We start from the raw sequence: 14244 nt of genomic DNA on the forward strand, positions 1-14244 counted from the left end.
CCCTGACCATTGTGAGATGGGGTTATAATTTCTGCCCTGTCTTCTTTACAGGTTTGTTATGAACAGTTTTGTTATTTTACCTATAAAATGAAATACTGGAGATCAAAGAGGTTTTAAATGTTCAAAAACTGGAGGGATTAGCTAATGATTTTCTGTTGCTTCCTGGTTCTGGGATGTTCTGATCAGAAACAATCTAAAGAAGCCAAGCCTTTTCATCTCAGAGCTTGGAAATAGCCCTGAGATAAAGTTAGACAAGAAGGTTAATATTCTTAAATTTAAAGCTCAGAGGATCCTAAATCAATTTCCATAAGAAGTTGAGGGTCACTTCCTCTCAGAGGTGTTTTTTCCCGGAAGTCTTTGTGTCAGATAACTCTGTGTCATGACTTTTCCTTAAGCAGCCAGGATCCAGACAAGGTAAGAGGCAGAAGGGTCTGTGGATTTCCTTGTTTGTTTAGGAACTCTAAAAAATATTGTTTTTATTAATTGGGCAAAGAACAAAGGCCTCCTCCAAATTTAGGCTTTTTGGAAAATTTGAGACTGCTAATTTTCTCTAAAAATTGCAGCGACTATTTGCAATTCTCAAATCTCATTGTATATGAGTGCCAATTTTGCTTGCCCTGACTGAAAGGTGAGGCAAGATGGGGACAGGTGGGTAAGAGAGAGAGGTTAATTGTGGGGAGAGGTGTTGATATTTCCTTAAAGATGTCTCTCATAGCAACGTATCTTTCAGATGTTTTGTTACCCAGCAGTGAGAATCAATCCCATGCATTTACTCGTTCATGCATGAATTCGTTTAACAAACTCTGAGCACACGTGCCAGTTACTGTGCTAAGCAATGGACATGGGGAGATGTAAAAGATAGGGTCTTAGCCCTCCAAAATTCAGTCTAGCGAAGGAGACAGACGCATAACATAAAAGCTTTCAGTGGAGGTATGAGAGGAGAGCTATGAGGGCACAGGGGAAAGGGCAAAAAGCTGTATCAGGAATTGGAGAAGGCTTATTGAAGAAAGGACTTTTGTGCTGAATGTTGAAGGATGTGCAAGAGTGTGTGATGAAGAAGAGAGGCTGAGATGGCAAGGCACAGTTTAGGTGAAGGAAACAGCAATGGGCAAAGAACCAGGTGGTTTGGATGGCCATTCATTTGAGAGCTTTCCATTAGGTATGACAACCTTGGAAAATTAATCTCTGAAAAATACCCGGATCAAGTTTGAATAATTATTTTGTGTGCATTTGGAATGAGCATCATCTACCTTCCGCAATTTGGCACATAAAAAGAAAATGATTGATTTAGGGAAGGTTTAAGAACTTACTGTTTTTTTTTTTTTTTTTTTTCTGAGGTGAGCCTTTTCCTCCCACCCCAATTCTATTGAAAGCAATAAAGCTAAATGGTAGATCAATGGCTTTGCCAGTAAAACACCCAAGTTCCACTGGGGACTTTAACTGGATGAAATGTCAGTTCAATCCTGAGTCAGTAGTTTTAGAAAATATATAGGTTTGGGACTTGGTTCAAAGTGATGCACTAAATGTTTTGTTAATAAAAAATAAAAGGAGAAAAATATTCTAAGCAAAAAAAATGCCTATCTGAGTTTGATTCTGGGCTCAAGAAATGAGTGCAAGTCAGTCCAGGTTTTTGCCATAATTTAGTTCAAGTCCTGGTGTCCAACTTTGTGATGAAACACCCCCATTTAATTTTCTGTTCAAATTGTTCTATTCTGTTGTAAAGGCTATAAAATAGCCATCTTTTTTAAAAGGCAGTATCTAAATCTAGTGATAGCTGCAATGGGCTTCTGGTTAAATAGCTTAGTTTAGGATAGGCACATCCAACAGGTCGTTCCCACCTGAGAAAATCATTGGTGAGAAAGAATAAAGAACTAAGTAGAAGGATACTTCTTTTAATTAAAAGACACCTGCTTAAAAGATAGGGCTAGTAAAATGTTCAAGAATTATACCTATATGCATGTCTTCTCGCACCTGTGTACAGATAGTGAGAGTCTGGGATGGCTGAGCTGAGCAGAAGTCAATGGGAGAGTAACTTTAGTAGCAGGAATTAGTCCTGCTGTGGCCAACAGAAATTCCAGGTTCTAAGCCCTATATTTATTATTGTATTTAATATTTGGATCAGCCAGAGGTTAGATAATCTCTTAGTCACGTTTTACAGATGAGTCAACTGAGGTTTGGCTAAGTTAGGTAACTTGCCTACACAGATCCAGGGTAGAGTTACAGAGCCCGTATTCTGTGTGGATCCAGAGCTGTGCCCTTAACCACTGCGTCTCAGGTAAGAGCTGTAGGACTGAGTAATATGACACATTTCATGTCTAACTCACCTAAATTAGAGAACCTAAGCTTTAAAGGGTTCTAGAGCAAAATGAAGATAAGCAAGGTGAGTTGGAAAGTATAGAAATTTACATCATTGTCTGTATATAAGATAGATATATAAGGTGTATAAGGTAGATGTATAGATATAAAATAAATATCTAAGATAAGAGATATAAGATAGATATGTAGATATGATAGATATATAAATGTATAAGATATATAAGATAGAATAAACCATGCAAAGTAAGATGAATGAAGAGATTCAGATTCCCAGCTTCCCACAGGACTTCTCCCCTGACGTGTTTTCATAAGCAGCTAAAACTCTATGTCCCGGACTGACCTCATTAGTACCCCTTCCTCCTTGTCACCCCTTTACCTAAAACCTGTTCCTCCTGCTGTGGTCTTGGAGGCCTCTTCCCCTCTCTAAAGTCATCTCTCATCCCTCTCCCACCCCACTTTAGAACTGTGTCAAAGTTACTTTTGAATTCCTGGTGCCTAGTCCCATGCCGGGCCCACAGAAGGCATGGGTGCTTGCTGAGTGAAGGATGAATAAATATTTCAGGGCTGAGTAGCGTGCACCCCCCAAATGGACTTCCCCTACTGATGATGCACACAGGAAAATTCAAACCTTTCAACTATTTGTGTCACCCACAGATGAACAAATGCAGAAAAAAAAAGAAAATAATCATAAGGGAAAAGAGAAATACAGCATTAAATATTTTTAAAAGAATAATAGGTTATCTCAGAGTATTTAAGGGTTCTATTTCCTTTAAAACTGTGCTTTTAAAGCATAAACTATGTTCCTAGTCATTTAGTATTTGCTTATATTTGGCTGTTTTGATAAAGGCATATTTTAAGACACAATGCGGAAATTCATGGTTATAAATTTGGGGAGGAGGCAGACAGAGGAGTCACTATTTGAATCTTAATGGCCTCTTGACTAGAAGTGCTCTGCACTTGAAGTGCTCTACTCCCACCTGGTGGTGCAAGCAGAAAACTGCCAAAATACATTTTAATAATTTTTTTTTTTTTTTTTTTTTTTTGTGTGTGTGTGTGTGTGTGTGTGTGTGTGTGGAGACCCAGTCTCACTTTGTTGCCCAGGCTGGAGTGCAGTGGCGTGATCTTGGCTTACTGCAACCTCCGCCTCCCAGGTTCAAGTGATTCTACTGCCTCACCCTCCCAAGTAGCTGGGATTACAGGCGCCCACCACCACGCCCAGCTAATTTTTGTATTTTTAGTAGAGATGGTGTTTCATCACATTGGCCAGGCTGGTCTCAAACTCCTGACCTCAGGTGATCCACCCACCTTGGCCTTCCAAATTGCTGGGATTACAGGCATGAGCCACTGCGCCTGGCCAAGAATTTTTTTAAAAAATAAATAAACACACATATTCAAAATGAAAGTGAGGAAGTGACTGCAATTGTCACAGACTGCAATTCATCCTAAAGAATTTTTATTCTTTGTCATTGCCTTACAGTGAAACCTTCTAAGCCCCTTTGTAGCATTCAAGGAAGACCAGAAACTGGCCACACTATTTCCCTTTCCTGTCTCTCTGCGCTTGGAACACCTTCCCCTGTGTACTACTGGCATAAACTTGAGGGAAGAGACATCGTGCCAGTGAAAGAAAACTTCAGTAAGTGTAACCTGCAGTAGACCCTGGAAAGGCCTGGTGTCTGTGGTTGGATGACAGCAGGAGTGTGTGGTTGGCTGCTTGACCTTACAGTTCAATCTTCTTGTTTTCTCAGTGGTGGCGGGTGGGGGGCAGGTAATGTAAAAAGAATGCTTGTCTCCCAACACGATGACTGCGTTCTGGTCTACTCCCCAAATTCTAAAAGCCAGCTCAGAGATGGTGAATATATAGGGAACAGGCATGGTCCCAGGTGAGTTAGCACTGGAACAGTCCTGAGGGGCCTAGTTGAATCCTGAACAACTCAAGAAAGAGAGGCCAATATGGGGGAGTGGGTGGACATTGACTGATCTGTTACACTGATGTTATCCGTACGCACAGAAGAGATCTCAAAAGTCTATTTCCTGGTTTCAACAGACCCAATCACCGGGATTTTGGTCATTGGAAATCTGACAAATTTTGAACAAGGTTATTACCAGTGTACTGCCATCAACAGACTTGGCAATAGTTCCTGCGAAATCGATCTCACTTCTTCACGTGAGTTGACCATACAACTTTAACAGTTTCTCCTTAAATCAAGTAGTCTGGGCCTGTCAGCCAAATAAATTAGTTAGGATCCCCGGTTAGTGCTTCCTGCTTCTCTGGAGATTTGTGTGCTTTATATACAGGCTGATATAATGAATGACCATCCTAATATCTAATGCTCACATAATAATATATGCCATATGCTGCCCTAAATCCTTTACAAAAAGCAATTTGTTTAAGCTTCACAAAATCACTAGAAGGTAAGTATTACTATTCAATAATAAAAAAGAAGCCTTTCTGATAACAGCAGGCTGAATTTCTCTTTTTGATGCTGTTGGTAAATCCAGGTGACACTGTAGCTCTGACAAACATATACCTTGCAAAGATCTGCCACTAATAATAATAGTATTATAATAATAACACTTGTACCCACAATCACGGTAGCTACTATTTGTGGAGCACGAATTATGCTGAGTATTATCTCACTCTTTCCTCCCAACCACCCCTATCTAGGGAGGCAGACTATTGTTGGCCTCATTTTGCTGAAAAGAACACTGAAGCTCAGGGAAGTAAATGACTTGCCCAAGGTCATCCAGTTAGTAACTGGCAGAGCCAGGATGCCTGTAACCTCAATTTTCCTGTTCAAAGGTGCTTACTCACTCTCTGAGTGTAAGATTTAAGACTCCTGGAATTGTCCAGTTGAGCTGACCCAGGGGCAACCCCTCACAAGGAATATCTCACCAAACATCTCAAGGATCACTTAATAACACTTAGGATCTTGTCTTTTTCAAACTTACTTTGAATTTGTGGTTTTAATATATGCCATATCCAGGGGTGTCAAGTTCCAGTGGGTTTTTGCTCTTCCTATGCAGCTGAACTTTCTTCCTTTTATTTCTCCTGAAGTTTGCTCCTTTATTCTCATATCACTTTCAGCTATTTTTCCTGCATCATTTCTGTTATCTTTCTTTAGAATTCCCTCAATATCTTTTTGCCTTCTCAGGGGTACAATCATACTGCAGATGTGGAGATATGTAGGATTTGGACTTGAGCATTGCTTCCTTTCTAGTCTTTTTTCCAATGATGTCCAGCACTGCCTTCCTGTCTCCCTCCCACATCCCTTCTTTCTTCCTTCCTTCCTCAAATATTTATTGAATATCTACTGTGTGCCAGGGACTGTCCTAGGTGATAGAGATACAGAGATAAAGAAGATGTATGTCATATACTCAAGGAGCTCACAGTTCAGCTAGAGGGAAAAACACAACTAAAACATGCTAAATCCTATAATAGAAGTCTGAACAGGGTCTATAGAGCACCAAGGGAGGAACAATTATGCTTATAGAACCGGGATGGCTTTACCAACCAAGTGCTATTTGAGCAGGATCTTGAAGGAACTTGCAAAGCCTCGTCATCTATAAAATGGGAAAGTTGAAGGATGACAGTAGAGCAGCAGGCTTAGGAGGGCAACCAGGTCATGATGGGGAAAGAGAATGGAGGGCTTCACATGGCATGTCTCTGAGGGAAAAATCACAAGAAACCGATATATCATCTGATATGTTTGAATCAATTGAAAGAAGTTTAATGGTTTTGTTGGAAATTTTGGGATGAGTGATAATGCATTTATTAATCCCCAAATGAGGCAATTATTAACCTCCGGGAAAATTTTTGTAAATGTTGTACAAGAAAGAATCATGGTATACTGTGTTCCTCAGCTGTGAACAATATTTATATAGCCATACTACTGCAAACTTGGATTTAACTAAAACTTGTGATAGAACTATTTTGGAAGAATGTGGTGGGTGTGAGGGGAGTGGTGTAAAAGAGCTCAATCTCCAACTTCTAGGGTATGAAGTTGAAAGAAAATGATGGAAATGGAAAAAAGGTAGGACATATCAGAGCAAACATAATAAAAACATGGGGGCAAGAAGACTTTTAAGAAGAGTTAAGAGTGGTTGCCTTTCGTGAATGGGACTCAGAAATGGGAAGGAGTCGGGCAGGGAACTGCTGTTTTTGTGAGACATGTAGTAGAACTATTTGACTTTTTAAACTATTCACTTATATGCTCTTAATCATAAAAAGTTAAAGGAATTATTATCAGGCAGCTCAAAATATAAGGTGTCCATCCTTGTGTGAGGGGAGGCAGATGGGGATGGGTTGGCTTATAACTCAGATGTGGTCTTCCAGAGACAACACCTCAGGGCTTGAAGGTCTGGTGCTCAGCTGGATAGTGTCCCACTCGTTAAGTTTGTCCATAGACCGAGACAATAAACCAGATGCCTGTTTATCAAAATGGGCATATCACTTCCCAGTGACCAGAGTGCATGAGGTTCCTTCGTAAGCATGGACGCCGTGGGGGAGGTTTTTAGGGACCAATTTCACCTGGGCTCTGGGAAAGCCTAGTGAAATGTCCCTGCCTGTAACAGAGGCTTATCTCTAGTGACCAGATCACAACTCCATGGTGTCTCAAGACTCTTTTCTCTAAATCCCATTTCAAAAGCAACCCCACCTCCTCCAAGTTGGCCACATTTTATTCTTTATGTACACAAATGTCAATAGTCTTCTCCCACTGTGAGTCCAAATGACAGAGTTCTAGGGGTTTCCATTTCCCTAGCCTATACAAATCATTTTCCCACTATGTGAATGGCCCTGATATTCCCCACTAGTCACAAACACACATTATAAAATGACAATATATTCCACTTTATTAACCAGCTGCTTGTATCCTTCAGATCCAGAAGTTGGAATCATTGTTGGGGCCTTGATTGGTAGCTTGGTAGGTGCCACCATCATCATCTCTGTTGTGTGCTTCGCAAGGAATAAGGCAAAAGCAAAGGCAAAAGAAAGAAATTCTAAGACCATCGCGGAACTTGAGTAAGCCTTCATTTTGTTGTCTTTACTTGAATACAAACATTTCTCAGTCATGTCTCTTTCAGTCATCAATTCCTAAGCACTCCTTTTAGCATAAGATATCAGAGGTATCTTTCTGTTTACTCTCATTGAATTTAAAAAAGAATGATGATGGCTGCTATTTATTGAGTGCTGTGTGCCAGGCTCTGTTCTAAGCACTTTATGTACATCAACTCATTTAGCTATCACAACCGTTTTAGGTCCAAGAAAACGTTTTCATATATAGTACTAACATACTTGTCTTTATACCAACACAGTCATGAAATATAATTTTAATTTTTTTTATGGAACAAGAGACCCACAAGGACAGTGCCCAGGGAACACGGAAGTTAGAATGTGGCCCAGCCCACAGCCCATGCTCTTAATGACTCTATTTCTTCCCTAGTGTGTACCACACTCATTCATTTTTTCATCTCCTTGCTTCTACAACTATATATTGGGTATCAACCAGGTGCCAAGTATTGTACTAGATGGAGTGAGAAATAGAGATGCATCAGAGCTATGGAATTGGACCTTAAAGACCTTATTAGATTCTTAGACTCTTTCATTCTGACATTAGTTTTCCCACCTTGAAACACTGCTCTTTCTTAAACTTTCATGATATTGTTGAGACCTAACCTTTCTGAACTCAAAATGACGTATGGCCTGACAATGAGTCAGAATATCAGAAATAACAGATTTCCTGAAGTTTGGGACCTGTGGTCATTGAAGCTACAGAACATATGGTTTCACATGAAATTTCAAAGTTAGCATCTCCCTAACTTGTTCTTTTCTGGGCCTTCTTTCTTGCAGGCCAATGACAAAGATAAACCCAAGGGGAGAAAGCGAAGCAATGCCAACAGAAGACGCTACCCAACTAGAAGTAACTCTACCATCTTCCATTCATGAGACTGGCCCTGATACCATCCAAGAACCAGACTATGAGCCAAAGCCTACTCAGGAGCCTGCCCCAGAGCCTGCCTCAGGATCAGAGCCTATGGCAGTGCCTGACCTTGACATCGAGCTGGAGCTGGAGCCAGAAACGCAGTCGGAATTGGAGCCAGAGCCAGAGCCAGAGCCAGAGTCAGAGCCTGGGGTTGTAGTTGAGCCCTTAAGTGAAGATGAAAAGGGAGTGGTTAAGGCATAGGCTGGTGGCCTAAGTACAGCATTAATCATTAAGGAACCCATTACTGCCATTTGGAATTCAAATAACCTAACCAACCTCCACCTCCTCCTTCCATTTTGACCAACCTTCTTCTAACAAGGTGCTCATTCCTACTATGAATCCAGAATAAACACGCCAAGATAACAACTAAATCAGCAAGGGTTCCTGTATTACCAATATAGAATACTAACAATTTTACTAACATGTAAGCATAACAAATGACAAGGCAAGTGATTTCTAACTTAGTTGAGTTTTGCAACAGTACCTGTGTTGTTATTTCAGAAAATATTATTTCTCTCTTTTTAACTACTCTTTTTTTTTTTTTTTTTTAGACAGAGTCTTGCTCCGTCACGCAGGCTGTGATCGTAGTGGCGCGATCTAGGCTCACTGCAACCTCCGCCCCCTGGGTTCAAGTGATTCTCCTGCCTGAGCCTTCTGAGTAGCTGGGTCTACAGGCACGTGCCACCATGCCTGGCTAATTTTTTTGTATTTTTAGTAGAGACGGGGTTTCACCTTGTTAGCCAGGATGGTCTCCATCTCTTGACCTCATGATCTGCCCACCTTGGCTTCCCAAAGTGCTGGGATTACAGGCATGAGCCACTGCGCCCGGCCTCTTTTTAGCTACTCTTATGTTCCACATGCACATATGACAAGGTGGCATTAATTAGATTCAATATTATTTCTAGGAATAGTTCCTCATTCATTTTTATGTTGACCACTAAGAAAATAATTCATCAGCATTATCTCATAGATTGGAAAATTTTCTCCAAATACAATAGAGGAGAATATGTAAAGGGTATACATTAATTGGTACATAGCATTTAAAATCAGGTCTTATAATTAATGCTTCATTCCTCATATTAGATTTCCCAAGAAATCACCCTGGTATCCAATATCTGAGCATGGCAAATTTAAAAAATAACAATTTCATGCCTGTAACCCTAGCACTTTGGGAGGCCGAGGCAGGTGGATCACCTGAGGTCAGGAGTTCGAGACCAGCCTGGCCAACATGGCGAAACCCCTTCTCTACTAAAAATACAAAAATTAGCTGGGCGTGGTAGCGCGTGCCTGTAATCCCAGCTACTTGGGAGGCTGAGGCAGGAGAATCGCTTGAACCCAGGAGATGGAGGTTGCAGTAAGCCGAGATTGTGCCACTGCACTCCAACCTGGGTGACAGAGTGAGATTCCATCTCAAAAACAAAAACAAAAACAGAAAACAAACAAACAAAAAACAAAAAATCCCCACAACTTTGTCAAATAATGTACAGGCAAATATTTTCAAATATAATTTCCTTCAGTGAATACAAAATGTTGATATCATAGGTGATGTACAATTTAGTTTTGAATGAGGTATTATGTTATCACTGTGTCTGATGTTATCTACTTTGAAAGGCAGACCAGAAAAGTGTTCTAAATGAACTCTTAAGATCTATTTTAGATAATTTCAACTAATTATTTAAATAACTTGTTTTACTGCCGGTACATTCCACATTAATAAAGCGAAACCAATCTTATATGAATGCTAAATATTACTAAAATGCACTGATATCACTTCTTCTTCCTCTGTTGAAAAGCTTTCTCATGATCATATTTCACCCACATCTCACCTTGAAGGAACTTACAGGTAGACTTACCTTTTCACTTGTGGAATTAATCATATTTAAATCTTACTTTAAGGCTCAATAAATAATACTCATAATGTCTCATTTTAATGACTCCTAAGGCTAGTCCTTTTATAAACAACTTTCTTGACATAGCATTTATGTATAATAAACCAGACATTTAAAGTGTACAATTTGATGAGTTTTGACAGAGTACATACCCATGAAACCACCACACCCATCTAGAGAGAAAACATTTCCATCAGCCCAAAATGTTTCTTCATGCCCCTTTGTGCAATTGCATCATTGCCCTGGACCTAGGAAATCACTCAGTGTTTTCCATCACTAGAGGTTAACTTTGCCTTTTCTTGGCCCTCATACATATGGGATGATACAGTATGTACTTTTTTGTGTCTCACTTCCTTCTAAGGTGAATCCTTTTTAAACGAAGTAGTGAGTTTCTCATTTATCACTTTCAGATTTTCATGTAAAAGATTTTCTTAACTGCAAACTCCTTTCTATATAGATCATAACCACACAGATTGAGGTAGAGTCTCTGTAGGTTTTAAGGAGAGTTAAAATGGAAATTAACATTACACTTATCTAGAGCCATGGAGAGAAGAGATAGCCAGCATTTATTTCTGCATTTTCTTCGATGTGTCCATTTTCAGAAAATGTCAGGGATTTCTGATGCATCTATAATTTCATTCATACTAAATATGATAGTATGGTATATGGCGTCTCATTGACACAAGAAGCAAAATAATGAAGGTCTTAAGAATGACCTAATATTTAGAGATTAAAAAGTAAATAACAGTGTAAACATCTCAATTACCAGAATGCCCAAGTAGCTGGAATTCATTTTTCCTTTCCATTTTTATTATAGAGGCAAATCACAAGAGGCTGACATCTAATAGTCAACAATTACACCCCAAAATTTTTGATGGATCAGTGCAGTCCAGGAAAGAAAGCACTACTCATAGTCTTATAGAGCTCTGTCCTTATTAGCACTGTTCTGTTCAAAATACTGATGAATAGTTGGATCAGTGGCTTGTAACCTTTTTCTGAGGTCATGGATCACCTTGAGAATCTGCTGAAAACTCTAAACCCATCTTCACTGAAACATGCTTATACACACAAAATGTCACATATAGTTTCGGGTGAGTTACAGACTCCCTGAATCCAAGATGAAGAAACAGTTACTTAGATCAAAACACACAAAGTACACTTAATAAATTTGTGGATGACTTGCTCCTAGGGGGAATGGCCACTAGGCTATAAGAAAGAATCACGATTCAGAATGATCTTGATAGCTCAAAAGTGGAGTTGAAACCAACAAAATGAATTTGACAGGAATAAATAGAAAAATCTGGATTTAAAAATATGAAGTACATGTTGCCCAGGCAGAAACCCTACATGGGCAAGGTTAGGAAGCACATGAGATTAATCTGAATTTGTACCTTTGGATCTCTCAGTGCCATTTCTGGCCTTGTGGCACCTTATTTTCCAAACACCCAGGATTCTCATGCTCCTACTAGCTCAGTGACCCGCTCAGTTCTTCTTCCCTTGGGCAGGACTCATTGCGCAGGACCTAAGGTAGCTGTTCTTTAACCCGTTCTTGTCCAGTGAACACGATCTTTCATCATTCAGTGATCTCATTAGGTTGATAAATGAGTTAGTCTTCTTTGGAGTATTTACCTTTTAAAGAGGACTCAAGCACAGATAATACTTAATCTGAAGAGTCTAAACAATCCACAGGAGATATATTTCTGAAAAAAGGAAACTTGTCAGCCCCTCTCAAATCAAACCAGGTGGTTTACCACCCATTCAATCTACTCTGGGCAACTCAGTTTTGATCAACTTTGATCAGAGCTAGAAGAGTGCTCTGAAATAAATAGTATTCAAACTTTTTCAACCCCAGCACACCTGAGTTATAACACACACAGTGGGCCACTCCTAACAATGATGAGGCTGGAGGTGGGAGATGATGTACAATTAAATTATTGGTGGGGGAGATAGGAAGGGGTAAATGTTCTTCTAAAAAGCTGGTTCACTCTTACATATTGCCACCCAGCCCCTAGAGGAGAATCCCCGAGTGCAGAGAAGTAAAATAATCTGCCTGAGATTACACAAAGTCAAAACTAGATCCACATCATCTGGATTTCAGGGCAATGCTTTTCAACTGCACCAAACTACTAATTTCAATGAAACAAACCCAAGCTTTAGTAATAAAAGGTTGTTTTACAATGTCTACCTGCTGGAAAACACATCAGTGGGCCTCATAAAAGGTTTAAACAAATCGATAAAGACTCAATACTCCCACTTGTCTTTGAAACTTTGGTTTAAAAACAAAACAAATAATTCAGAGATGATAATGAGGGCTCCAGGAAACAATAAAAAGATGTGCCAATAAAGAAAACTGTTCCATTACTCACAACACTTCAGAAAGCAAATGTGTGGGGTTTCCACACCAAGTAATTCTCCAGTTCTCTGCAGACACCGACTGGGTGTCCTACAATTTAATTCAATTCTGACACTACCCAGGGTTGGGTCTGACAAGACTGCCCCCAACTTCAGACACATCACAAGTATTGGGTGCCCACTGTACCCACACTTCTGTTCAACTTGGGTACAAATTGGGGGTTCCCGCAACCTCAAGTTTGATAATTTGCTGTAATGGCTCACAGAACTCAAGGAAACACTGTTGTTCACCAGTTTATTATAAAGGATAATATAAAGGATACAGATGAATGGCCAGCTGAAGAGGTACATAGGGTGAGGTCCAGAAGGGTCCTGAACATAGGAGCTTCTGTTCCCATGGAGTGGGGGTGCACCACTCCTCTGGCATGTGGGTGTGTCACCAACCTAGATGCTCACCAAACCCTGTAGTTTATGAATTTTTATGGAGGCTTCATCACATAGGTATGATCAACTATTAACTCAATCTCCAGCCCCTCTTCCCTCCCTGGAGGATGGGGGGTTGGGGCTGAAAGTTCTAATCCTCTAATCATGGCTTGGTCACTAATAGCCCCCGTTCTAAAGCTATCCAGGAGCCCACCAAGAGTTGCATCATTAGAACAAAAGGCACTCCTATCACCCAGGAAATCCCAAGGGGTTTAGAAGCTCTATGTAAGACACTCCTATCACTCAGGAACTGTCAAGGGTTTTAGGAGCTCTGTTTCAGGTACTGGGGGCTGAGACCAAATATGTATTTCTTATTATGTCACAGCCAAATTAAAGAAAAGCACCAGGGTAGGTGTTTCAACTAACCGGTTATTTTCAAAATGCCAGAATACCTTCCATTTGGTCCACTGTTTTTGAAGAGGCAGAAAAGAAAATGAATTAGAATCCAGGAAAGCTAGACTTTGATACTGGCTATTTCTCTAGCTCTGGGTATATTCTCATCTGTAAAATGGAGATGATTTCTGCCTTCTTAAAGACTACAGTGAGAATAGATGTGAAAACTTATAAATTAAAAAACTGTAGTAGAACTATAGTTGTAGAAATGAGGTCTCCCAACAACTGATTCAGTACTCTTTTCTCTCAACCAGGGATTTTTAACCTTTTGGGGGAATCACAGATGTCCTTGAGAATTTGATGAAAGCAATAAATCCTCTTCCCAGAGAAATTCACATTACAAATTTCTGCTTTCAATTTTAGGCAGTCAATAGAACTGTGAAGCTGGAGCCATAAACCACAAAGTAAAGAATCTTTATACTCTGTCAGATTTGCCAACAGATTGATTTGGAGGCCTTGTAGTGTAACAGAATATGGGAGCAGAAAGCAGCAGACACAGCCATCTAAGGAATTCATTGTAGTTGGTACAGCTGAGAAATTGGGGAATCAAACACCAGTGTCATACAGTTAAATGTTAAGTCAAAGATTATGAAGAAAAACACAGATTTACTTTGAAGTTCACAAAACCTCACTGAAATTATAGATTCTCTATAACATATTTAAGAATGTAAATGTTTTCACTATTTTCATTGGCCTTTTTCTTCCATCTTATATTCTCAGTTAAGCTTCACAATTAAATTATTTATGTATTTTGAGATGAATTATCGCTCTGTCACCCAGGTTAGAGTGCAGTGGCACCAACTCGGCTCACTGCAACCTCCACCTCCTGG

At 39.8% G+C, this 14244-nt stretch overlaps 1 protein-coding gene across 1 annotated transcript in view; it reads left to right on the forward strand.

The window, feature by feature from the left end:
- Positions 1 to 10222, forward strand: part of VSIG1 (V-set and immunoglobulin domain containing 1) — a 36437-nt gene extending 26215 nt beyond the window's left edge. Inside the window, exons 5-8 of the mRNA XM_063721114.1 lie at positions 3794 to 3949; positions 4361 to 4480; positions 7195 to 7336; positions 8165 to 10222. Coding sequence (XP_063577184.1) covers positions 3794 to 3949; positions 4361 to 4480; positions 7195 to 7336; positions 8165 to 8498 — 752 coding nt within the window. The 3' untranslated portion in view covers positions 8499 to 10222. The remainder of the gene's footprint in view (positions 1 to 3793; positions 3950 to 4360; positions 4481 to 7194; positions 7337 to 8164) is intronic.
- Positions 10223 to 14244: the final 4022 nt, after the last annotated feature.

The sequence above is a fragment of the Pongo abelii genome, chromosome X (assembly GCF_028885655.2).
Source record: "Pongo abelii isolate AG06213 chromosome X, NHGRI_mPonAbe1-v2.0_pri, whole genome shotgun sequence".
NCBI lineage: Eukaryota > Metazoa > Chordata > Mammalia > Primates > Hominidae > Pongo > Pongo abelii.